General features: G+C 43.6%; 1 protein-coding gene across 1 annotated transcript in view; it reads left to right on the top strand.

The window, feature by feature from the left end:
• Positions 1 to 27,658, top strand: part of ARMC2 (armadillo repeat containing 2) — a 188,257-nt gene that overhangs the window by 149,624 nt on the left and 10,975 nt on the right. The window contains exons 13-14 of the mRNA XM_060167399.1: positions 2,449 to 2,548; positions 16,932 to 17,247. Coding sequence (XP_060023382.1) covers positions 2,449 to 2,548; positions 16,932 to 17,247 — 416 coding nt within the window. The remainder of the gene's footprint in view (positions 1 to 2,448; positions 2,549 to 16,931; positions 17,248 to 27,658) is intronic.

Genomic DNA, 27,658 nt, shown 5'->3' with positions numbered 1-27,658 from the left:
CTGTTGTGGCCTCTCCCGTTGTGGAGCACAGGCTCCGGACGCGCAGGCTCAGCGGCCATGGCTCACGGGCCCAGCCGCTCCGCGGCATGTGGGATCTTCCCGGACCGGGGCACGAACCTGTGTCCCCTGCATCGGCAGGCGGACTCTCAACCACTGCGCCACCAGGGAAGCCCCAGGACATCTTGATTAACATTAGGTCTAAGAGTTAGTGTATAGATTCTCTTCGATTTTCTATGCAAATTATATGCAAATAAGTCTACTTTTGGGTTTTTTTCCGATGATTACAACTCTTGGCCCCTGTCCCTACCTTTTTCTTGGGTGTGTGGCTTAGGATGTCCAATACAAAGTTGTGAGAGTGTTGAACCAGCTGACTTTCTCCTGAGTTGAAAGGAAATATTTTTGTCGTTTTGCCAGTTGAAATTAATGTTTGTTGTAGGTTTCTGTAGACACCCTTGGACAGTTAAGGAATAATTTTCTCTCATTAATGGATTTTAAGTTTCCTTGAATACTTGCCTAGAATGTATTTTGATTATGTGGATTTTCTTAACAGATTTTCTCATGTTAAGCCATTATATATTGCTAGATTTGCTTAACTAATATTCTGTTTAGTATTTTTCATCTATGGTTATGAGTTACATTGACCTGTATGTTTCCTTTCTCATATTGTCCGTGTCTGGTTTTAGTGTCAAGTTTATACCAGCCTCATAAAATGAGCTGGGATATATTCCAACATTTTCTCTCTTCTAGAAGAATTTCTGAAAATTAAACTTACCTGTTTCTTGAAAAGTTTGTAGAACTTGCTTGAAAGCTGTTTTATCCTGGTGTGTGTATATGTGTGTGTGCATGCATGCATGCATGCATGTGTGAATGTCATTGACAACTGATTCACTTTCTTTAATAGTGATATGTCTAGTCATATTCCTATTTCTACTTGATTCAGTTTCTAAAAGTTATATTTTTATAGGAATTTGTCCATTTAAGTTTTCAAACTGTATAAAGTCATCCCAAATATTCTATTATCCTTTTAATCTCTATTCTAGCTCTAATTATGCCCCTTTTGTTTATATTATTTATTTAAGAAATACTTATACAGTGCCTACTATGTGCCAGGCAATGTTCTAAGCACTTTCCAAATACTAATTCATTTATTCCTTATAACAGCTTTAAAAGGTGGGTACTATTATCTTCATTGTACATATGAGGAGACTGAGGCATAGAGAGGTTTGGTAGTTTTCCCAGGGTCACACAGCCATGATTTAAACCAGGTAGTATGGCTCTAGAATTCATACATTTAAAAGCTATGTTACACCGCCTCTTCATTTTGATATTGATTTTTATTCCTTATTTTGATGATTTGTGATGTTTCTCTTTTTCTCTTGATGAGTCTTGCCAAAGGTTTGACAATTTATTAGTTTTTGTGAAGAATCAACAGATTATTGAACCACTCTGTTGTATGTTTATTTTGTATTTTATTCCTTCTGTTCTTATCCTTAATAATCCCTATCTTCTATTCTTTGGGGATACATTATATTTTCTTCTGTTTTGATTAGAAATTCCTTTCTTTTCAGCTTTCTTAAGGTTATAAATTTTCCTCTAAATACTGCTGTAGCTGCATCTCACAAATTTTGATTTGTAGTGTTTTTGTTATTATTCAGATATGTGTTTTTCTATTTTCTTATTGATTTGACCCACAAGCTATGTGTTTTTAAATTTCCAAAAGTAAGTTTTTTAAACAATGTGTTTTTCATTGATTTCTAATTTAATTGTACTTTGACCAGAGAATGTGATCTGAGACACTGGTTCTCTGAAAATTTACTGAGACTTGTTAATGGCCTGGCACATAATCAAGTTTTTAAAATATTAGTGATGTTTTACCTATTAATCTATCACTTAATGAGAAATTTATGGACATCTCCCAATTTGAGGTAGGTTTGTCAACTCCACCTTGTGAGTTTCATTGTTTTCTTGCTTACTTTTGAAAATTTGAAGCTATTTTCAAGGCTTTTTGCCTTAAGGTCTATCTTGCCTGATATTAATATACCACTAACAGCCTAGTATATTTGAGCATTTTAACATTTACTTCTACTGGAGTCCCAGGAGATTGGTTGATATCCAGCCAGATTTTGTGTAAATTTCTTCGCTTGTGTTTTCTGAACCACATGGGCAGTGTAAATTCATACCTTGTACATGTGTTAGAGGCTTCAGGTTTCTCTTTTTCAAAGAACTTGAAAAAAAACCTTCCCTCCTCCCACTCTGTGCCCCCGGAGTCTAGAGCAGACAGTGCGCCTCCTTGAGGCTTCTCTGGACCGGTGTGTACAGTATTTCCAGACTGCTTTTCATGCACAGAACAGTGCTTTGAAGGTCTGCATTTAAAGTGACCCTAGGTATAGTTGAACTTTATTGAAAAACAAAGTTTATTTTTATTTTTTCCATTTGACATTTCTGCAGCAAAGTTACTACTTATCATGACTGCTGTGTAGCCTTGGCCAACTACTCCAGATGTTATGCCTTGTTTTTGAATCTGATAAACAAATACCAGAAGAAGCAGGTCAGTTTTTCATACATTTAATTCTTCAGTGTGTCTTTGCATCGGTGTATTTGTGTAAGCCCATGTTTTTTTTTGTTTTTTTAAATATTTATTTATTTGACTGTGTTGGGTCTTAGCTGCAGCACGTAGGCTCAGTAGTTGCAGCCAGTGGGCTTAGTTGCCCCGCAGCATGTGGGATCTTAGTTCCCTGACCAGGGATCAAACCTGCGTCCCCTGCATTGGAAGGCAGATTCTTTACCACTGGACTGCCAGTCAAGTCCCTGTGTAATCCCATGTTGAATAACTTTATGTTTTGAATGTATAGGTTTCTATTAGAAGCTTCCATCCGATGTGTAACGAGCTTCCCCAGGAGGCAGAGTTCCATGGAGGAGGTGGGGAGGGAGTAGTTTGAGGGAGAAATGGCCTCAGTAGGATGTGGATGCAGTAGGAGGATTCACGATTTGGGGTGCAGGGTGGGTGGACCCCCCCCAGTGTTGCTCCTCCCAGTGATCTGTGGACCTGTACATGAGAGTCATCTTTGGGTGGGGTGGGGTTAACCGGGTTATTTCCAGGCCCCACCCCAGGCCTGCTGAGCCAGCTGGGTGCACATGGGCCTAGCCATCTGCACTTTAACAAGAACTGCAGGGACTCCTGATGCAGACTAAAGTTTGGGATCTCCTACGCTGGATATAGTCTAAAGATTCTTCTGGCCCTGAAATTCTCTAATTCCTTGACACTGCTGTATTTAGAAGATGACATTTCTAGGTAAGTATTTAAAGGAAATAATTTGGTTTTAATGGATCGGACAAAAATGTGTATAGCTGTTTAAAAAGAAAAAAAAAGGAAGAACTCACAAATGACTTCCCCTTAATAAAATTATAATAGTGCAAATGTTAAGTTTTATTAGAAGTTTTTGAATATTCGTTAAATGCAGTATATAAATAAAATGCTTAAAGTGACATCAACTCTTTAGTGGAGACGGTTTATACATGAAGACAATATATATTCATTTGAAATACAGTAAATTTTCAAAATCACATAGTAGGTATCACCAGTTTAAAACCAAATAATTTATGTATATATAAGACCATTTTAATATAAAGCTTTGTGTTTATTTATATTAACCATATCAAAACCACCTCAAAATATAATCCCTGTTTGCCACAAACAGCATTGAACTTATCCTTACCCAGCCAAGTACTTCTGCTGAGAATGACTAAATTTGTCATATTTTACACTGTTATCAGCTATTTATTAAATGGTTACTAGTGTCTTTTTGGTTATATAGATGGTAGAGAAATTTCTGTGCTCATATTACACCATTACTACATTTTAAAGGTGATAAAACTTTGCTTAAAGTGTTAATGTTTCTATTTAACTTTAAAAAACTGATTCACAAATAGGCACTTGAGTTCCTGATTCTGAGTATTTGGATTACAAATGCTTTCCCCTATGTATTCTGTATTTTCTTTAAATTACATACCTTGAAAGATTTCCTGGTATAAGAATTTGCTGTGTCAGGTGGAGAATGAATTTGATTAATGTACCTTAAAGTAGTCAGAGTGTTAATTTAAGTGTCCATTAAGCATTTATTGATTTAGATTTTGGTACAATGTATTACCAGAACTCTAATCTTTAGACAAGTGAATTAACCCCATAGGAGCTTAGGCACTCCTAGTCCTCGTTTTCTTTTTTAAGGAAAAAATTAAAAGGGTAGAAAAGATAGTTTGCTATAACATTAAAAGAAATTTTCAATATTATATCTAAAAAGGGATTTAGTTATGGATTTTATTTTGTAGTTTTGTTTTATGGGATTCCTTTATGGGTTTTAATTGTAATATTATTTTATCATCATTGTTTCTCTTTTGCTTTGGTGTTTTGATCATGGATGACTTAGATTAGACATAACCGGAGAAGATGTATTCAAATGTGGATGAAAGAAAACACCTCTGTTTTACAGTTTGATTTCAAGTTATGTCGTAACCTGTAATCTGTTTGAAAAGGAAGAAAACCCATCAATTCAGTACTGACAAATAGCCCTGTTGTCTTACGGCATTATGAGCACATAACTGTTTCTCTGATTGTAGCTTAGATGATGGTCATATTTAATAAACAGTGAAAAGTCCTGGTATCCCGCTAATATTAGATACTTGAGATGTCAGTGTGGTTAAGGATATGCTTTTTCTGGCTCAAGGGACTAAATGTCTTAAAGTTTAATTGGCATAAAATTTTAACGCACTTCTTACTGAACTACTTTTCACTTTGGACCAATAGTTGTCTGTAATGCAAAATTGGTGTTTAAAGGCCATATTCTTCTCTATTGATTTATGTTTTAATTTTGTGTTCCTGTTAAAGTTATTTTGGTCCAAAGAAGAATAAAGAGCACCTTGCAAACTAAGTACATTAATATGTTGTTTTCAGAACCATCAAGGAAATGTGTAATTTATCCCCTTAATCACCAAAATTATTTTAATCATTGTGGTGAAATCATATTCAAATATATTGCATATTTCCTTGCCTTCTTAGAGGATATTAAAAATAATTTAACCTCTTCTTGATGCCAAAGGTCAATATTACAGGTATTAATTGTTACTCTAGAGGCTATTTGTCCTACATTGGGAGCATGAGTCTATTGATAAGGTTCTTTAATGTCTGTTCTTCTTGTAGATTTCTCTCTCCCTTTCCGTGGTTGTTAACTTTGCCTTTGGTAATCATTAACTGTCTTTTGCATTTATTTGCAATTAGCAGGGGAACCTCATAACCAAACTTGTTAAAAGTAACACCTAAATAGTCTAAAAATTGAACATGAATAGGTTCTTAGCGAGAAAGGCTTGAGGGACTCTCTGATGAAGTTTCTCTTGTCCCTTCTCATCTTCAAAAGACAATTCATGTTTCAAGATGTAGCACTCATGTTCCCTTCTCTGTGAAGCCTTCTAAGACCAGCCAATTTTTCCCTCATCAGTGCTTCATTTTATTTTTATTTTTAAAATGTTTGTAGCAGCTTTATATGTAATAGTCAAAAACTAGAAACAACCAGATGTCCTTCACTGGATAAATGGCTAAGCAAACTGTGGAATATCCATACCATGGAATACTATTCAGCAATAAAAAAAAGAGTGAACTATTTATACATACTACAACTTGGACGAATCTCCAATTATGCTGAGTGAAAAAAAGCCAATCCCAAAAGTTTACATACTGCATGCATCATTTTGAAGACTTTAATGTAGCTAGCACACCCAGTTAGTATAGCCAGAGCTAAGGACCCAAGCAGTATGTCCCTGACCTCAACCATTTCACTATTATTAAGAAAAACTAACAAAAACTTAGCACTAGGGTGTGGGGTAGGAGCCTAGATGTCCTGACAAAGTCATGCTAGGGCATTAATGGGCAGGGCTTAATTCTCAAGGAGAATATATCTTTGTTTAAACTTGCTGTTTACTATTTGATTAGAACCCAGACACTATAAAGTTACACATTAATTTGTAGATTTCTCTCTGGTAGACAAGATAACCTCAAAGTTATGTTTTGTTACCTTTAGGCTATTAGCCAGGTGTGTATCTAACCTAGTAATCTTAATTCTAACATTCTTTTTAATGCCTGTAAACCCCCCTGTTCTTTGATTGTTCGTGGAGCCCACTTTACCATTGTATTGGCTTCCCTCATTAAATGAGATAATTTTTTTAACTGTGTTAATTTTATATTTCTTTGAGAGCCATGTTAACTTTTTAAAAATTATACTTTGACTCTATATTGTCTTTTACTTATGTAGAAGAATGAAATATTACAGTTGTGAACCATCTTTGATTTTTTTCTAGTAAGAAAAAATATGTATAATTCATATTCTCCTCAAAACCAAAATATTTTAGAAGAGCAGGGAAATTGTTCAGGCTACAAGGAAGTAGTTATGTGTCCCAACTATTTCCTAAAATCACTAACCAGAAGCTCTCATAGGTCTTTGTAAATATTTCTTCTGTGATTCTCCAAATGGTTATCATTTGCGTAGCTACCTCACCCACTGTTGGGATTTCCTAAGGACACAGTCTTTGTCTTTATAAACCTGAGATGAATCTTGGCATAACAGACTCATGATAAAAGTGCTGAAAGAATGAATTTTGAGTATGTGAGATGCTTTGGAATCTGTAAAGTATTATACAGTATTTTTTTCTAGTCATCTAGTACTTCTTCCTTAAATGTTTACTTTCTTCTTCCTACTTTGGAGGAGGAAATAATAATTTTCCCCACATTTTTCACATCGGTGGGCTGCCATACACAATGGCAAAACAGAAATGATGGATCTTAAATTACTTTGGACCAGCACAACATCTTAGGTTCCTGTACCCCTTGGCCCAGGTGACCAGTTGGATAAGATTTGTTTTTCCTCTTTGCCTAGTGATAAAAGTGATTTTCAGAAACCGCACACGACATTCTGATGTGAGTGTATTAATCTTTGGTGGCTCAAACTTTGCTCCATCTGAGGTTTACTTGGACGCTGAGGCTTTGAACTGATCTTTGAAACATACACCAGTTCTCCAGCAACTTTTAAAATAGAGTCATTACTTCCTGGAACTATTTTTGTTTCAGCTCTAGGAAATGTTTCTCTTAGGCTAACTTGGATTGTGGACACATATGTACTTTGGAGGCTTTATAGTCTCTTAATGTACACAGATATCACCCAGGGATTAATAATCAGAAAGAGTCTATAGACTTTGTTCTGAGAGGTTAGTGTTGCCTTTGTCTTAAAAGTCTGAAGACTACATTGGCAATTGGGAGATTTCATTTTTCTGGGCCTTAGCCGTAACATAAATCATGAATCATGGGGAGGGGGAAGGGCAAGCTGTGACAAGGCGAGAGAGTGGCATGGACATATATACACACTACCAAGCGTAAGATAGATAGCTAGTGGGAGGCAGCCGCATAGCACAGGGAGATCAGCTCGGTGCTTTGTGACCACCTGGAGGGGTGGGATAGGGAGGGTGGGAGGGAGGGAGACACAAGAGGGAAGAGATATGGGAACATATGTATATGTATAACTGATTCACTTTGTTATAAAGCAGAAACTAACACACCATTGTAAAGCAATTATACTCCAATAAAGATGTAAAAAAAAATCATAATTCATGTTATGGCTAAGTATATTTTCGAAGAACATAGAAACAAAAATCTAAAACAAACAAAAAGAAAAAGAAAAATCCTCTCTAGCAATAAATGAACTGTCACCTACACACACCTCTTTAAGTGTTTTTTATCAACCAGGTGAGGAGCTTGGCAGGAAACTGCCCAGCCACTTCCACAGTCCACTGGGGAGGAAATCCTGCTTGGAACTAGGTAGTACGAGAGCTGATGGCTGATGGGAGAAGTAGGATATTTCCTCCCCCATCCGATGTTGTTTCCCATTAAAGGAAAAAAAAAAAAGAAACGAAATTGTTTGAGAAAATGTCAAAAGTAAAAATTGTTTTCCAGTTTTTTTTTTTTTACATTATTCATATTCATCTCTTTTCAAGGGTAAAGTCTGACCAGCATATGAGAACGGGTCTTTTTGGAAAGTCCTTAATCTGTCTCTGTTGAGTCAGTTGATAATGAAGGGTAGGAGGAGCATTTTCACTTTTATTTTCTACACATCTGTGTTGTGGGAATTATTTACAAGGAACATGGATTCATATTATGTTTAAACATGATATTATAAGAACAGTTAGTAGGTATTAAGGTGGTGAGATTTCTAATTCTTTCTTGATTTGAATCAGTGTCTCCTAAACTTGCGGAGCTTTAAAAATATAGGTTCTCACAGGGAACTCTACTCAGTGCCCTCTGGTGACCTAAATGGGAAGGAAATCCAAGGAAGAGGGGATATATGTATACGTGTGGCTGATTCACTTTGCTGTACAGCAGAAACTAACACAATATTGTAAAGCAACTATACTCTAATACAAAAAATAAAATAGAGGTTCTCAGGCCCCACCTGGGAGATCTTGATTCAGATCTGGGACAGGGCTCAAGAACCTATTTTTAAGAGGCTCCACAGGTGATTCAAATGAAGAGCAGGTTGAGAACCTGTGGTATACATTCTTAAGATGGCTCCTGAAAACAATTTTTTCCCCCGTATCGACAGCAGAGGGTTTTCTGCAAAACCTCAAGAGATTTTAAAGTGATTAAAAAAAAGCAGCCACACAGGGTCAGTCTTTCTCTACAGGCATGTGGCTGAAACTGAATCTGCCTCACAAAGTAGGAACCAAATTAGCAAGACATGCCAGGTGTTGGTGTAGGTTTCGCCAGTGAGTGGTGATAACCACATGCCTTGTGCCGTTTGCAACAATAGCTGAGGAGCACTTTCTTAGCCAGAGAAAATGAGATGGGTCATTAGACCCTTACAGGAATTTTCTCTGCCAGATTTGTGTCCAAACAAGTCATCCTGAGACCAAACCCAATTTGATAACTAGGCCATTGCACCGATGGGGCTTGAGGCACTGGTCAGAGTTGGCTACGGGGAGAGGTGAGCACGGGCCCCCAGGACCCTTGAATTGGCTGCAGAAGGGAGGGCTCGTTATCCTCCGTTAGCTAGACAAGCACGAGCTGCTGTTGATGCATTTGTCAGTGAAACAACCACCACCTTTATGTCTGCTTTGCAACATTTCAGTAGATAGCCATACCTTAACTGTGTAAGTTTGCAACAGATAAAGTTGAGGGCGATTTGTTCATTTTAAATAACGCAGGGTTTGGTTTATAACAGCCCCCGCCACACACAGCCCGTCAGTGACGGGGGCATGTCAGAATATGATGGCTGTGGTACGAACCAAGGGTTTCTAGTTATCAACAGTCTCAGAGAAAAGGAATCCACTCCTCCCAGCTCTAACGAAGGACTTCCCCAAGGAGAACAAGGGAAACTGCTTTGGCTCATGTCTGTCTCTGAGGTTGATTTGTCCAAGATCCGTGGTCCAACTAGTAACTCCCAGTTCCTACACACATAGAACCTGAGACCGAAAAATGCAGCACTTCCATCAGCTGGGTGCAGTGTGTAAGCTAGACTCTAACATTAGGTAAAGCATCTATTTAGAACGCTGACTGAAATTCAATTAAATGGCAAATCTCATTTAGAAACAAGCACATATTGTATGCTTTATGGTATAAACTGCGTTTGGTACAACCAAATGTGCAAACAGATGGGCCTAGTGTCGAAGGCATGGGCAGGGGCTGGCCATAGCAGCCTTGCGAAGCAGACCCGCCTCAGGAGGTGCCTCTGACGTCAGCATTGCCGCATTTAGCAGCTCAGCAAAATACGTTTGGGTTTGCTTTTTTGGAAAAACGTGAAAGGATTTTCCCCCATTTCTCCTGTAAATATCTACTGGGCAGGAGATCTGGTAAAATGTCTCAAATAAGACTTATAAGACTGGCACTATTTTGCAAAGGTCACAGTCCAAAAGGAATAACCTTTACCTACATTCCCATCACTTGTGTCCATTGAACAACCGTCTGTCTAACCCTCTCCACTTTTAGATATGGTCAACTTCTTGTGTTTCTTTTTTTAAACAGAACCTCCAAATGCAGGGCAATCATCAGCGCCTCAGAGAGCACTGTCTGGGAATCCCCCGACATGTCCTTGCTTGTGCTGCTTTTAAAGTCATGCCTCTCTCGTCCCGTTTAGACCTCTTCCTGGGCAAGCAGCTGTCTCCAGCCATGATGAACACTGTCTGATTTGGAGCGCTCAGGCAGCGTGATGTCGAAAACGAGACCTGGAATGTCTGGAGAGTATAGGCTAAAGCAAAAACATCTGCCCTTTTTGGAGCTGTTCACCTCCAATGCAGCCACAGCCAAGGAGCAGGCCAGAGATAGCACGACCTCTCTGCCTCCCCTCCATCCTCTCTGGGGCCGGAGAGGATTGGTGAGGGAGGCGCCTCCACCCCTTCCCCTGGCGCCTTTATATGGTGACTTGGCTCCCCGCTTGCCCTCCGCCTCCTGCCTGGCAGGAGCGCCCGTGGCTCTCTTCCCAGCCCCTCTGCAGCCACATTCCCAGTGGGTGCCGCGAGCGTTTGGCTGAGCTGGCTCCTTCTTTCGGCCTTGGCCTTGGTCTGTACCCCTGACCGGGCGGGCAGCACAATAAGCCCTTAGCTTGTTCATTCTTTCCAGCTCCTGCTGCTTTGCCCTTGTGGAACTGGCTCTTCCCCCTACTCAGCACGGAACCCAAAAGCCTGATTTATGTCTGCTGACTTAGAAAAGAACTGAGCCCAGTGAAATTCTAGCATCGTCCTGGTGCTTTTGAGTGATAGCCGCCTTCAGAAGCATACAGTGGGCGCTCAGTAAACGATTGTTGACGGAATGGATAGGTGGATGGAAGCATCAGGAATGATCTCTTCTGGTTTTCAGATGATTTTCTACTTCGATTCTGGTTTTGCGTCTCCAACATCTCAGATTCTTTCGCTTTGTATGGCTCAGCACTTCAGCAAACCATTGACCCACTTTCAGTCGCCTAAGATTAATTAGCATTTCTGCAGCACTGCAGTCTGTCTTCCCGATTGGTAACATTTATCTGTTCTTCAAGCCCCCTATAAGCTCAATTAATGTTGGGGTTTTGTTTGAGGGTGAGAAGTTGGATAAATGTTGCAAATTGCAAATCCTGACTGAGCTGTCAGATCCAGACTGCACGAGAACTTTTTAACCCAGATTTAAACAGGGCATCTTGGTTAGTTTAATTTTCTGGTTAAGAGAGCGTTCTGATTTTAAGTCTGTTTACAGCTCTTTCAATTTCAACCCATTCTTGAAAACCTTTCTCAAATGTTTTCCTTGACTTAGAAGAAGTAGTCCTCTCCCAAGTAAGTAATGGAGTCTGCTGAACATCGTTGATTCTTTCTGTGACAGCTCGATAGGGTTCCTTCCCCATGGTCAACATGATGCACATGGGCTGTTTGAAGGGTTATTTTAAGGTACTACGGTAGGAAGCGTGTGGGAGTGGGGGAGGAGTGCGATCCCATTGGTGGGCCGTGGGTGGGGAATAACGTGAGGCAATGTAGAAGTGGTCACATGGGGCCAGATGGCGCGTTAGATGCTGGCTTTGGCATTTAATAGGCAGTGGATGTTTTTGAGCAAGGGGATGACGTAAGAGCTGCGCTTCAAGAAGTGGAGTTAACCTTGGTTGCAGAGGGAGGAGCCCGTCGAGGGTCTCTGACAAGAGTCTACAGACGGGGGAGCCAGGGTTGATTTTAAGACGACAGGTTGGAGGGAACTTGGTGACTGGCTGCTGAGGGGAGTGAGATAGGGAGGAATGGAAGATGCCTCTGGGGCTGAGCCTGGGGAAGGTGAGCAGGTGCGCTTAGGTGGTTTTGGAATCCATCTGTGAGTACAGAAGTGATTGTCCAAGTCCTGCCTCTTCTCTTCACCAGTGTGGGACTTTGGGGCCAGGGAGCCTCTTGAAGCCTCAGTTTCTACATCTCTGAGTAGGGGGGAATCTCCTCCGTTGACTTTAGGCCAGTCGTTCTCACATGGAAAGTAACAGTCAACACGGTGACTGCTGCTGGAACTTGACAGAGACCATTCTTTTCAGCAGTGTCCTGCTCCTTGTTCTGTTCCAGTTAATTTTATTTACAGGCATGGGGAGCCCATTCAGACTGAGTAACATGCTTGCTCATGAGGGCACAGCTTATGCTAAACCAAGGAGAACATCCCATAGGCTATACCTGGGATGCACAGTTGAGTCAGGCTTTGTCCGGTAGGTGTACCTGTCTGAGCTCTGGTTGGCCGGAGCTGTTGCTGGGCTGATTCCATTTTAAGCAAAATTAGAGTCGATACGAACTGGTCATACTAGACTGCCTTCTTAAAAAAGAAAAATAAGATTCTGTCTCCTGATTCATCTTCATTTTGCTGTTTCAAAACTACATAGTTGTGGTATGAATATGCAACTTTGTGTTCAGTTTAATAAGAAGGCTATAAAAAGTGCAGTGTTGATTTATAGGTGGTTCTCAGATGTTGTCTAAGAATAAAGGAGAGCCTCTGTACCTCAAAGGAGAATGGCCCCTCGATGAAATCGTTTTCTGCACATTGTTTCTCTACAGATTGATGATTTTGGCCTTTGCCTGATTTTTCAAATCTTTACAGGATTTTAACTAAGTGATGTTTGGTAGACTTGAGATAGATTGGGCTGTGGAACAAGAAACCACCTCTCTGTACACCATCCAGGGGCAGTGCTCTGCACGGCGCAGAGGCCACCCGCAGGGAGCTGAGGGGGCCCTGCTAAGCCCTCTTGGTCAGCCTCCTTGTTCCAGATTCCAGATGAGTCCAGACAAGCACTGGCATGGGAGTAAGGAAACACCACCGCCGCCAGCCTCCTGTGAGACTGCTGCTCTTGTGGCCTATTCCCTCGATTCACAGAGAATATATTTGAGAGAGGGGATGGGGGGAGAAAAAAAAAAAAAGATGCCTTAGCCAACCCTGAGAAAGAGGACAGAAACAGCAAGCACAGCAGTCGCTGCAAGTTTGGTGCTGCAATCTGCCAGCCCATTTGTTGATTCTGCATGCCATCCTTCAGTTGGCACCACTGCTGCCAGGAACCACCCCCTCCTTTTTCCATCTGAAGGAAGGGAGAGAGGTGCTGCGGCAGGGTTAACTCTTCCTGCCCTGAAGCCTAAAGTTTCTTCTTCCCACATCAGGCTCAATAATCTGTGCCATGTTAGGACCCACAGAGATATTTGAATCCAAGAATTTTAGAAGTGGAAGGGGCCCGAGGCGATTTTTCAAACAAGAAAAGCAGCATCAGTCTTCCCAGATTTGACCACATGTGACAGGGGGTAGAGGTCATTTGAATTATGAAGAATGAGGACCTCTAAGGAAACCTGCTTTTTTTTTTTTTTTTTTTTTTTTTTTACCTGCAGCCAGGGATCTGGTCAGCAAATCAGCAGGGACAGGTGGAGGTGGTACAGGGTCAGAGAAGCCTTCTGAGTTAGACCAACCAGAAAAACAAACAACAGAGGTGGAGGTAAAGCAGCAGAGCTAGGAAGAGGGAGAAAGGAGAAAAAAAGAGTCTAGCATCCTTCAGAAGACGGCAGTGACATTTTAGGAGGTAACTTGATTAGTCCTGGTAATGATTTAACCAATAGAATGCAGTTATTTATCGTATTCTTTGTGAAGTCATTTAAGAGCACCGATCATGTCTTTCCTGACCTGCTTAATGTGCTTTTGTGGAAATAAGAGCACAATCCAGGGAATACCGGGAAGTCCAAAAATATTGGCCATAACTGCTGTCTGGGGCGTGAGGGAGGTGGCTCTCCAGATTGTGGAGATTGGGAACGTTTTGTTCAAATTAAAGAACTGCAAATTGTCACTTTTAGTGCATTAGTTAATTTGTGTACCTAGGTGCTTGGAACAGTGCCTGGTGCCTCATAAACACAGTGTATTAGTTGCTGCTTCTACTATCAGTAGTAATAGTAATTATTACAGTTTTCAGAGGTAGGACTAGTGTAGAGTGTGTTTAATCAGAAATCTTGTATCAGTTTGTGTGAAAAGCTCATATTCCTCACTTTAGAAAATACAGTGGAATTTTCCTTCAGGGAGACTAGCTCTCAGAAATAGCCTCTGTCCTGGTTGGAAAATGGTCTGCTTTGCTGCTGGGTGTTGCCAGGGTGGAGGAGTGCACTCCTTCCAGAGCCCAGGGAGGAGCCTGCACCATCGGGAATTACATGAAGTAACCATTGGTTTCATGCGAAGGGAGACTGGAGTATTGTAACGAAACTTTGTGTGCTTGGTTTAGATTTAAGGCCTACAGGCTTCAGCTTCTTTAGGGAACTGTCTGGTGATCAGACACAAACAAGGTGACCCCAGGCCCCGGAAAGGGACGGCTCTAGGTCCTCTGTCTCAAGACGTGCTCCTTTTCCCCGTGCCACATCTCTGCTTTCATTCATTTTTCAAGGTTGAACTTATCATGGTTAATGCTACTGACATTTTATTGATAGTAAAGGGTTCTTAACAGTGCCTGAGGGGAGTTCCCTCGTGGTCTAGTGGTTGGGATTCGGCGCTCTCTCGTAGCCCAGGTTCAATCCCTGGTCAGAGAACTGAGATCCCGCAAGCCACGTGGTGTAACCAAAAAAAAAAAAAAAAAAAACCCCAAAACAGTGCCTGAATCATCACTCACCACAACCTGTGCTTTACCTGTTCTTTTTTTTAAATGAATTTATTTTTATTTATTTTGGGCTGTGTTGGTCTTCGTTGCTGTGCGCAGGGCTTTCTCTAGTTCCAGTGAGCGGGGGCTACTCTTCGTTGCGGTGCGCGGGCTTTTCATTGCACGGGCTCTAGAGCGCAGGCTCAGTAGTTGTGGCGCACGGGCTCTAGAGTGCTGGCTCAGTAGTTGTGGTGCACGGGCTTAGTTGCTCCGCGGCATGTGGGATCTTCCCAGACCAGGGATCAAATCCATGTCCCCTGCATTGGCAGGTGGATTCTTAACCACTGAGCCACCAGGGAAGTCCCTGTGCTTTATCTGTTTTGTCTTAATTTTGCAACACAATATTCCCCCCATTTTACAGATGAGTTAATCGAGTCACAAAGAAGCTAAGTGAAGTGTGACGCAGGCTGCCTGGCTCTCTTGCTGGGAGTCGTAATCCCCTAGGGTGTCTAGCTTCTTCCTTATTAGCCTTTCAGTCTTTGCTGTGTCCCCTCATGCACTAGCCTTGTCTTCTCAAGTCGATTCTAACTCTTCAGAGCACCTTGCCTTATCCTTGTTTGTGTGTGTGTATTTCCCCCAGACCCCAGCATTCAAGATATACCCAAGGACTAGCATTCCAGTTGGGGTGGGGGCAGGAGTGGGTCCCCTGACTGGACCACCTGCTGTGATTGGTTGCACACTGCCCAGCTGAGGTTCCCCGCCCACCCCCACCCCCGGTGTGAATGCTCTCCTGGGCCAGCGCATCGTGTTAGACTCCATCCTTTCTTAATGTTGGCAAATGATTCCCAGCTTCACAAGCAGCAGCTTGGCTGCTTCTTCACCAGGGCCAGGGAAGACTTTTTCAGGAACAAGCAGGAATAAGTTGGTATTGGCAGAGCAGACCCAGGCAAACCCCAGTGTCTTGTCCTTTGTCCTGGATCATCCACTCTCTCTAGACCACACACAGTGCTCAGTGCTGCTCCCATCCCCCAGGTCCCACCTGGAGAAAAACCAACCCAGCCCTTTGCCCTTTGTCCCAGTTCCTTAAGGCTATTGCTGACTACAGATCTGATAAATTAACCTTTATCAGAATCCCTCCTGGTGACATATTTACATTTAAAAGGAGGTAATTCCTTTACTGCTCTGAAAGCAGGGTAGGTCGAAGGAGGTTCGTAAATAACAGGCCACGTGAGAGGCATGGGTGTAGGAAGGACTCCTGGTCTGGGTAATCCTGGGTTCAAATCCTGACTCCACCCCTCACTCGGTGTGACCAAGGCAGCTTCTCCAAGCCAGTTTCTTGTCTGTAAATAGCACAGCGCCTGCACAGTGAGCATTAGCACCCTGGCCAGTTGTAGCCCCTCAGTAAGTGTTCCTTTAACAACTGAACTGGTATGTCTGCCTGCTATTGTCAAATTAAGAACATAATTGTTTCTGCTTCTTGTTCAGTTGTAAAGTGTTCTCAGCTTGGGATTTTTTAGAAACGTTTATTTATTGTGAAATATGGCTCATGTACAGAAAGGTGCACAAAACACATTTGTACCATTTAGCAAACAGTTATAAAAGTGTCACCCATGTAACCACTACCCTGGTCAAGAAAGACAAATACTGCTTGAAAGTGGTGAACACTTTGTAACAGTGGTTCCCACCTGGGGGCCATTTTGCCCTCAGGGGACGTTGAAACATTTTTGGTTGTGGTATCTGGGGAAGTGCTTCTGGTATCTAGTAGGAAAGGAATGCCACTAAACATAAACAGCCCCCCATAGCAAAGAATTATTCAGCCCCCAAAGTCAGCAGTGCCCAGGCTGAGAAAGCTTGCTGTAACACAAGCTGATTAGCCACTATGGGACAAACACTGGGTTTAGAAACACAGTGCTTCAGCAAGAGGTGAACTTTTAGGAAAAGATTTGGATACTCAAGAAACCTGTTTGGGTCAAGACTTAGATTTATATGACACATTGTTAGTAATGTCATCCTGCTCAACTAATTGCTCTCCAGGAAAAAAAAAAAAAAAAAGGCCAGGCAGCATTTCAGATGAAGGATCTGAAGTTAATAGACCTTGCTAACAGCATCAATCAGTTTGTATTCTTTCATTGTTGCCAAATGCTTTTAATCTCCTCTGTCACTTTGCACCAATCTTGGGAATCAAATACTGTACAAGTCAGAAGAAGCCAGATGTGTTCCATTTTACTATTAATTAAATTGTGAATTAATTAAATACTGCCTTCTTCCCAACAACTTGTCCCAACTCCTTCGGTCTTGTGACTCTTTGTCTTTAATTTATTGCAGGATTTAGTCGTTCGTATTGTTTTTATTCTTGGCAACCTGACAGCGAAAAATAACCAGGCTCGTGAGCAGTTTTCCAGAGAGAAAGGGAGCATCCCAACTCTGCTGTCTTTATTCCATACATTCTACAAACTGGATCTGCATTCCCAGAAGCCCCTGGGGGAAGGAGAAGAGAGGCCCAAGGCGCCGAGGCCGGCCCAGGCAGAGGACGTACTCATCAAGCTGACCCGCGTGCTCGCCAACCTGGCCATCCACCCTAGCGTGGGCCCAGCCATCGCTGCCCACCCGCGCATCGTGGGCCTGCTCCTCGCCATGCTGGGTAAGAAATGAGGCCCCCTGGCGGCAAGGGCGTTGCCGGGAGATGGACCGGGGCTCGGGTGCCATGGGGGCTGTAGCAGTACAGTCGGCTAGCTTTAACAGGCCTTCTCAGCTGTGAAGGAAAATTCATTCCTTTTCTGTTCAGAACTGCCTCAAAAGTCGTCCAGATTTTTTTAAAAAAAGATAAAAAAGAAAAAATAGTAATACAAATTATTACTAAAACTCACTGAACTGTACAATTTAAAAGAGTGAATTTTACAGTATGTGAATTATATCACAATTTCTTTTGAAAGCATACCAATCAAATTGTAAAAAATTGGCCAAAGTAACCACAGAGTTTAAAATCCCAAATTTTTCCTGGGGTAGTCCACACGATTAAAGTTTATTTATCTTTTTATTTTTTCAGCTTTTTACATTATCAGTAATTAGAGCTCCTGGTCATTCAGGTCCCATTCCCCTGCCCACCCCACATGAGTCAGTTGGAGCTGCCGTAACAAAATGCTGCAGACTGGGTGGCTTAAGCAACACAAGTTTATTTCTCACAGCTCTGGAGGCTGGAAATCCAAGGTCAAAGTGCCGCTGATTCTGTGCTGGGGAGAGCCCTCTTCCTGGCTTGCAGGTGGCTACATTCTCACTAAGTCTTCCTGTGACTTTTCTTCAATGTGTGCATGTGCACATGGGAAAGAGAATGATCTTTCTCTTCTTATAAGACCACCCTATCAGATACGGACACCACCCTTCTGACCTCATTTAACTTTACCTCCTAAAATCCTTGTCTCCAAAAATAATCACATTAGGGGTTAGGGCTTCAACGTATGAATTTGGGGGAAGGGACACAATTCAGTCAATAGTATTCTACCCCAGGTCCCCCAATTTCATGTCCTTCTCACATGCAAAATACATTCATTCCATCCCAACAGCCCCCCAGATTTTAACTCATTCCAGCATCAACTCTAAAGTCTAAGGTCGAAAATCTCATTTAAATATCATCTAAATCAGATAGATATGATACATCCTGAGGAACAATTCCTCTCCTGCTTGAAGCTGTGAAACCAGACACGTTATATGCAAGATACAATGGTGGGGCAGGCACGGGATAGACATTCCCATTCCAGAAGAGAGAAATAGGAAAAAAAAGAAAGTGTGATGGGTCGCAAGCAAGTCCCAAACCTAGTAAGGCGAATTCCGTCAGATCTTTTTTTTTTAAAACAAATTTATTTATTTTATTTATTTATTTTTGGCTGCGTGCGGGCTTTCTCTAGTTGCGGCGAGCAGGGGCTACTCTTCGTTGCAGTGCGGGGGCTACTCTTCGTTGCGGTGCGTGGGCTTCTCATTGCGGTGGCTTCTCTTGTTGTGAAGCTGGGCTCTAGGGGCGTGGACTTGAGTACTTGTGGCATGTGAGCTCAGTAGTCATGGCTCGCAGGCTCTAGAGCACAGGCTCCGTAGTTGCGGTGCACGGGCTTAGCTGCTCCACGGCATGTGGGATCTTCCCGGACCAGGGCTCGAACCTGTGTCCCCTGCATTGGCAGGCGGATTCTTAACCACTGCACCACCAGGGAAGCCCCCATCAGACCTTAAGGCTTGAGAATAATCCTCTTTGGTTAGATGCTTTGCCTTGCAGACCCACTGGGACAGTGGCCCTTCCTCCACAGCTCTGTCAGTTAGGCCACCAGGGCTCTGCAGGGCAGTCTTGCCCTCAAACCTTTGGGGTGGAGGCCAGTGTGGCCTGTTGAAACTGAGGCAGTGGCCCTGGTGATCTCTGAATCACCACTGGGGACATTCTCTTCTCTACTAGAAGAATAGTGCATATTCACAGCCAAATAGCTGTACACTCTGTCCTGTCAAATCCAAGGAGTCTGACAGCCTTCCTTCGTTTGGTCCTGTCTTAGCTTCAGTTCAAATTGGCAGTGTTTCTGCTCACGTAATCCCGTAAACTCTTTACTGAGTGATAGGCCAACCACACCCTTGGTATTCTTTCCAGCACATGCTTTCTTCTTTCTTGCAATATGGACAGGCTGAGAATTTTCCAAATCTTCAAGTTCTAGTTCCTTTTGCTTAACAACTTCTTCAGTTCATCCCTCTCTTCTTATATGTTACTGTAAGCAGTCAGGAAGAGCCAAGCCTCTCCTTAAACACTTTGCTTGGAATTCTCAGCTAAATACCCAGTATCGTTGCTCGCAAACTAGACCTTCCACAAAACACTAGAACACAAACAATTCAGACAAATTCTTTGCCACTTTATAACAAGGATCGTCTTTCCTGCAGTTTCCAAGGACCTGTTCCTCCTTCCCATCTGAAACTTTGTCAGAGTGGCCTTTAATGTCCGTCTTTCTAACAGCATTGTATTCATGATTATTTCTGTGTTCTCTAAGAAGATGGAAGCTTTCTCTCCAGCTCTCTCTTGTCTTTGAGCTTTTGCCGGAATCACCCTGTTGACAAAAAATTAATCAGTAGAGGGCTTCCCTGGTGGTGCAGTGGTTAAGAATCCGCCTGCCAACGCAGGGGACACAGGTTCGAGCCCTGGTCTGGGAAGATCCCACATGCCGCGGAGCAGCTAAGCCCATGCGCCACAACTACTGAGCCTGCGCTATAGGGCCCGCGAGCCACAACTGCAGAGCCTGTGTGCCACAACTACTGAGCCCGTGTGTCACAACTACTGAAGCCTGTGAGCCTAGAGCCCTTGCTCCGCAACAAGAGAAGCCACTGCAATGAGAAGCCCACTCACTGTAACAAAGAGTAGCCCCCGTTCGCTGCAACTAGAGAAAGCCTGCGTGCAGCAATGAAGACTCAACGCAGCCAAAAATAATAAATAAATAAATAAATAAGTTTATATTAAAAAAAAAATCAGTGGATCAAAGAAAGAATTGGAAAATTTTATTCGAGCCAAATTTGAGGATTATAACCCAGGAAGAGCATCTCAGAAAGCTTTGAGAACTGTTCCACTGGTTAGAAATCAAGGCACAGTTACATAAGTTTTTTTGAGGCAGAAGGCTGTACGTCAAAGATGTGTTATTGACAGTTTACATAATCCAGATCTAAGCATCATCCTGGTGGGTCATGTGACCCCTTACAAGATCAAGAAGGAATGTTATCTTTTAAGGAGGGAGTCGTCTTGATGCTAGGAGAATGTTGCTCTTTATGGTTGAACAGGTATTCCTACCGATGGGAGAGGTTTGGTCGATGCATAAGGCAGATACACAAAGCGCAGTGTGGGGAGAGAGGAGGCCAAAGAGCAGAGAAGAAGTTCTATGTTTAAATTTTTCTTGTCTTGGCATAAAATATGAATTTTATTTCACAACCTTTAACATCCGTATTTCTTGTATACATCTCAGAACTCCTCCAGCCTCTACCCATTACCCAGTTCCAAAGCCACCTCCATACTTTTAGGTATTTGTTACAGTAGCACCTCACTGCTAGGCACCCAAACCTGTCTCAGTCTGTTTAGGGTGCCACAACAAAATAGCATAGGCTGGGTGGCTCAAACAACAGACACTTTCTCACACATCTGGAGGCTGAAAGTCTGAGATCAGGGTGCCGGTGTGGTTGGTTCTGGTGAGACCTCTCTTCCTGGCTTATAGACGGCTGCCTTCTCTCTCTCTTCCTCTTATTCTAATGCCACCAATCCTATTGGATAAGGACTTCACCCATCTAACCCTAATTACCTCCTAACAGCCCTACCTCCAAATACAGGCACGTTAGAGGTGAGGGCTTCAACAAACAAATTTGGGAGGGGCACAGTTCAGTCCATAGCACCCCCCTTCCACTTTTTAGGCCTTGTCATTTCCCATGGGCACCTCTGCCTACTAGTGTGCAAGGAAATTGACTGCCATCTAGAGTGATCTACTTCGCCACTACTTACCAGACTCTGAAAGATTGTGTTGTTGTGGAAGAAGCATTCATGCCTGATGAAAATGGTGTGTTGGGGTAATCTTTGAACTTTGCCCCTTTGCCACTCATTTATTGAGTCTTCACTGCATAATCGGTCCTATGCTGTATGTTAAAAGAGGTTTGTCTTAGTTTGCTCAGGATGCCATAACAAAATACCACAGACTGGGTAGCTTAAACAATAGAAATCTATTTCTCACAGTCTGTAGGCTGGAATTCCGAGGTCAAGGTGCCAGCAGGGTTGGTGTCTGGTGGGAATCCTCTTTCTGGCTTGTCTATGGCCACCTTCTTGCTGTGTCCTCACATGGTGGAGAGAGAGCTCTGGTGTCTCCTCCTTTTCTTCTAAGGGCACCAGCCCTGTGGGATGAGGGCCCCACCTTTACGACCTCATTTAACTTTTACCACGTCACAGGCCCTATCTCCAAATATAGTCACGTTGCGGGTCGGGCTTCGACATATGAATTTGGAGGGGAACACAAACACTCAGGCCAGCACAATGTTTAAAAAAGTATAGGGTGGTATCTGCTTTCAGGGAACTCAGGGTACGTGGAGGAGGAATATCAGGTGTATAGACAAGAAGCTTATGAAAAGTGCCAGCAGCATGGGGTGCCCAGAACATGGAAGCTGAGAGGACAGAGCCACAGAGCCCAGCTTTTGGCGTGTGGGAGTGTAGTGGAGCTGCCTTCCCTTGTTGTGGAGCTGTGTGATTTATTTTTATTTTATTTACTTATTTAATTTTTAAAATAAACTTATGTATTTATTTATTTTTGGCTCTGTTGGGTCCTCGTTGCCTTGCGCGGGCCCTCTCCAGTTGTGGCGAGCGGGGGCTACCCCTTGCCGCGATGCGCGGGCCTCTCATCGTCATGGCCTCTCCCGCTGTGGAACACGGGCTCCAGGCGTGCAGGCCCCAGCAGCCGTGGCACGTGGGCCCCAGAGCTCAGGCTCAGCAGTTGTGGCGCACGGGCCTAGCTGCTCTGCGGCATGTGGGGCCCTCCCGGGCCAGGGCTCGAACCCGTGTCCCCAGCGTTGGCAGGCAGACTCCCAACCGCTGCGCCACCAAGGAAGCCCTATTTTATTTATTTTTTAACTGGGGTATAATTGACCGAAAACGTTATGTTAGTTCCAGGTATACAACATAGTGATTTGATATTTCTGTACATTACAAAATGATCACTATCATAGCTGCGCAGTTTAAGAAGCATGTTCACAACTGTTACCTCACAGCAGCTGTGCGACAGTAGGTTGTTGTTATTTTAGCCATTTCACAGAGGAGGAAACGGGCTTAGTGAGATAAAGTGACTTTTAGAGGTCACAAAGTTAGTAAGTGACAGGGTTACTCTGCATGTTGCTGATCCTTTTTTTTTGGTTGTTGTTTTTAATGTTTATTTATTTATTTGGCTCTGCGGGGTCTTAGTCGAGGCACGCAGGATCTTTGTTGCTGCACTTGGGATCTTAGTTCCCTGACTAGGGATCGAGCCCGGGCCCCCTGCATTGGGAGCTCCAAGTCTTAGCTTCTGGACCACCAGGGAAGTCCCTACATGTTGCTAGTCTTAAGGAAGGATTATTAAATTCTGAGGTCTTTCCTTGTGACTTAATCACTTCCACATGATAACTCAAAAACCTACACATTTAGTGTGGGACTGTCTTCCAAGCTGCTGACGGCACGTTAAACCGTCTGTGCAAACCTGCATCGAGCTGTTCCAGAAATTCAGTTTCTCTAACAACCTCAAAACTTCCAGCACTTGGACCATACTATCTCCCTGTCTTCTGATGATCCTTCTGCATCTGGAGGATCAATTCTTCTCCACCCAGAAGTCAGGGATCCAGCTGCCTCAGAGTCAGCTATGGGGCTCATTAAAATACCCTTTCTAGTTTCTGGTCTTACCCAGAAAAAGGCTTTACCCCTGAGGGATGGTTTTAGGGTCTTGAAATATGCATTTCAACTACTCCCCTGCTCCCAGTTGATTCTTCTGCCCCTTAAATGTTGAAACCCACTGCTCAGAGAATCACCTTTAGCCTCTCTGGCTAGTGAGGCGCTGGCAGGTGTCTGAAACCCACCCGGTGGGTTCTCATCTGCTGGCAGGCCAGATCGCTTCACCTGACTGTAGCTACCTGGGGAGAGCCTGAGGACCTGCCCTTAGACACCTGGACACATCACTGTGGATAGTCAAGAAATAAAGCTCTGCATGATTCATTTTCCTGCAATTATTAATATTCACATGTGAAGTGAGAAAATTCCTGGTCTTATATGTATTTTCTGAGCTTAGAAATTACATTTCTTCCTATGAACTAAAGGTACAATGGATAATTTGTGTTTGACTTCTAGGAAACTGATGCTTTGGAGGCAGAAGAAAGGCTGAGAAGCAGATTTGGCCAGAGCTGAAAGGGTTAACCAGGGGGGCCTGGCTAGAGTCCTTAGGAGGCTAGGGCCTGTCCCCTCCGTTCCTCCATCACCAAGTCCTCTGGGAGGGTAGGTGCTCTGTCTTGGTCACTGGGGTATTCCCATGTGAGGTCTCTCCAGTGCACCCTCTTGAGGTTACTGTCACTCGGGAATAGCCTACTTTCTTTCTTTTGCTCTAAAGCGATCAGTGAAACTCAAATCTGGTACTTCTCAAACTTCTTTGTGCGTAGAATCATGCAGGGAGCTTATGAAAGACACAGATTCTTCACCCTACCCTCAGAAGTTGTGACTGATCAAGTGAGGTGTGGAACCCAGGAGTCTGCATTTTTTAAAGCTCCCCGGCTGGTCCTGATGTGGGTGGTGGAAGGTCTCACTTGAGAATGCTTCAGTCTCTGCATGTTAGAGCTCAGTGCCGTCTGAGGTTAAGCCCAAGTGAAGAAACCCTTCTCTCTAGCCTGCCATGCTGGGCAGTTGTTTGGGCAGGCAGTGGGATCCCTTGTCTGTTTTATCTCCTGAACGATTTGACCTCCCACGGAAAGCTGTAGTGGGGTGAAGTGACCTTGACAGAGGATCATACGCCTGCACCCTCCCCTTGGCAGCTCAGCTGCAGGGACGAATGTCCTGAGCCCTACGAGGCCCCCCGAAACTGGTCTCTGCTGGTTCCTACCTGGAGTCTCTGCATCAGTGCAGAAGGGCGATCAGATCCTGGGAGAGGGAGCTGGTCTTCAGAGCGCCTGCCTCCCTTAGCCAGCCTGGTAGTGGCTTTGGAAAGCAGGCCAGGGCTGGCTTGACTCTGACCTGCTCACTTGCCTGAGGGCAAGGCAGCTGTTGCCCTGATAGTCCCCAGTGCTCACTTAGTCCTCACTCCTCCCAGCCTGACACCTTTGCTGCACTGCACCCTCCCCCCAGGCACGTGGGAAAGGCATCCCTAGGGACCTTGTCCTCCACCTCTCCCCAGCCCTACTCCCCTCACAGAGGAGTTGCTTGTACCCCAGGACTCCCCTCCAGAGGCCAGTCTCATTGCAGAGGGTGTTTTAAAATAAAAAATATTTCTAGTAAGGACCAGCCTTCTCAGCAAGCGCCCAGATGCAGCGATTTGCTGCCTGAGTGGAATCTCCAAATTCCAGATTCTCTTATATTCATGAGTCCGCTACAGAGGGCTGGGTGGGTGCCTCATGCTCTTTGGAGGCAAATTATTGCCCCAACTGGCTCTGATAGGCACTCAGCAAGATGCTGTGGAAAGAGCAGGATGGATGAGTCAGGCAGACCTGGATTCACATGTGTGCTCTATGAAATCAGGCAAGGTATTTTTCTCTAAGCCTCAATGTTCTCATCTGGGAGGAGAAAATGGGCTATTAGGAGGCTGCTGTGGACTAAACTGTGTCCCTCAAATTCATGTGTGGAAGCGCTAACCCCCAGGGTGATGGTATTTGGAGATGGAGCATTTGGGAAATAATTAGGTTTAGATGAGGGCACAGAGAGAACGCAGCCATCTGCAAGCCAGGAAGAGCCCTCACCAGAACCCAGCCATACTGGCTCCCTGATCTTGGACTTTTCGCCTCCAGAGCTGTTAAATAATTTCCTGTTGTTTGAGCCACTCAGTTTACGGCATTCTGTTATGGCAGCCTGAGCTGACTGAAGCAGGTGCACCTTTAGAGTATTAATTATTGTGGGTTTAAATGTAAGTGCATTTAAAGCGTTATTAATAAATAACTTCTGTGGGGTTAAATGCATGGAAAGTGCTTGGTGCTGTTCATGATAGATGCCTAGTAGCTGTGAATGTCTCTCCTCTTGCCCCAGATGCCAGACGTTATCCCTGCTCCCAAACGTGAGGTCCTACAGCGGGGTGGTGACACATAAGAGCTACATTCCTTTTTCTGGGCAAACTAATAAATTCTCCTACCAAGGCAAGAGAAAAAAACAGATTCCTAGACACTGCCCAAGATCTTTTGTCATCAGTCCAGGGATGGAGGGAACCAGGGATGAGAATTCCTCTTTGCTAAGTTTTAGACATTCACTCAAGCCATTCCCCATGAGCCATCATTCTGGACAGCCCTCCTGTTCATTAACAGATGTTTATTTAGCACCCACAGTGTGCCACGCACTTTTATAAGCCCTTCACAAGTATTAACGCATTTAAACTTTGTAACAAATCTGTAATGTAGGTGCAGTTATTATCCCACTTTGCCGACAAGGAAACTGAGGCCCAAGGAGTTTAAATGACTTGAACAAGGTCACGCAGCCAGCAGGTAGAAGATCAGGATTCCAGCTCCAGAGTCGCAGCGAAGCAAGCGAGGATACTTTTGGGGGTCCTATGTCCCTACTTTTACCTTGCCTCCCTCAAAAACACCTGGGATCTTTTTACAGATCTCCTAGAAACCTGAGGCCACTAGGATATTTCCTTGCTGTAGAATCCATACTGAAGTCCAAGATAACTCTCTTCTTTATTCCCTTCCCATGTATTTAAACTAACAAACCAGGCAATTAGGGCCTCATTTATTCTTTCTTTCTCCAGGTATTCATTGAGTGTCTGCCAGGTACTGGACCCATGCTGGCTGCTGTGGGTGCAGGAACCACTGGCTGAAGGGCCAGTACGTGTTTTCTGTAGCGTAACAAATGCCTGAATTTCCCTTTGAATAGAGTAAACTGTAGAAAGGTCATTCTCTTTAATGAAAAGAAGGCCGAAAGGAGGGAGAATTAAATCAGAGAATGTAAGAGCCAGCAGAGTACTCCTGCTCAGCTCACAGCCTCCCTCTTATCCCGGAGGAACTTTGGTTTCATACAAGAGATAAAAGACACTTCCTTACTCATAAAAAAGAATGAAATTTTGCCATTCGCAGCAACACAGAGGGACCTAGAGGGTGTTATACTAAGTGAATAAGTCAGACAGAGAAAGACATACTGTAATGATTTCACTTATATGTGGAATCCAAAAAAAAGAAAACAAACAAATGAAGACAACAAAACAGAAATAGACTCATAGAGATAGAGAACTAGTTGTTACCAGTAGGCAGAGGCAAGGGGGAGGGGCAAGATGGGGTAGGGGATTGAGGTACAAGCTACTGTGTATAAAATAGATAAGCAACGAGGATATATCATGCAGCGCAGGGAATATAGCCAGTATTTTATAATAACTTTAAATGGAGTATAATTTGTAAAAATATTGAATCACTGTGTTCTATACCTGAGGTAATATTGTTTATCAACCATACTTGAATTTTTTAAAAAAAGAGGTACAAGGCACTTCTTAACCAGTAAAACCCAGTGGGCAAATCAGGGCCCAAGACATGCGTGGGCACTGAGGTTATTCCCTCCCAGGCTGGGGAAGGGCTTCCCAGTCAGGCGGTGACCGATGCCTGGGTGGAGAGGGGGGCGAATGTACTCCAGGCACGGGGCAGGGCGGGGGGTGAAGTGGAGGGGGCGTGTGCAGGGTCAGAGGTGAGAGGCAGAGGCTGCTATAGCTAGTTTAGTATAACCAGACTCCTGGCGTTTTCCTCTGACTCCCAGACCCGTATGTCCACCTGCCTTACCTAATCTCATCAACTGTGGGTACTTGAGAAGCACCTCAAGATGTCTAACTCATGACCTTTCCTCCACCTGGCCTTTCTTCCCATTAATTCAGAGTATGGGATTGCCGTCCATCCAATTATGTAATCCAGAAACCCAGAGCTCATCCTGAGTGATTCCTCTCCCTCATCCCCCAATCTAGTCTTCACCACACACTGTCCGTTTTCCTCCCTAAATAGTTTTCCAGCCTGGCTTACCCTGTTCCATCTCCGCCGTCACCCCAGCCTCAGCTTTATTTGCCATCTGGAACACCACAGGAGGTTCCGGACTGGCATCCCTGCATCTGCCCTTCTCTGCACTGTGGTCTCAGTCACCAGGAGATGAGTCTGGAGGCTGAGTGGAAGGCAGGGACAAAATAACTAAGGGTCTTATGTGCTAAGCTAAAGGTTCATTCATTCATTCATTCTTGCATTCAGCAAACACTTATTTTTTTTCAACAATGAAGTTTATTATTATTTTGCTTCAAAAATTTATCATCTAGGCTTTATTCTGATCCACCCCAAGACACTGAAATGCTACAGTTTTCTGTTTTGTTAGTCGATATTTCCGGGGGGAATTC

This window comes from Lagenorhynchus albirostris, chromosome 12 (genome assembly GCF_949774975.1).
Source record: "Lagenorhynchus albirostris chromosome 12, mLagAlb1.1, whole genome shotgun sequence".
NCBI classification, from domain to species: domain Eukaryota; kingdom Metazoa; phylum Chordata; class Mammalia; order Artiodactyla; family Delphinidae; genus Lagenorhynchus; species Lagenorhynchus albirostris.
The sequence above is the reverse complement of the archived record's forward strand: the minus strand, read 5'-3'. Positions and strand labels throughout refer to the sequence as shown.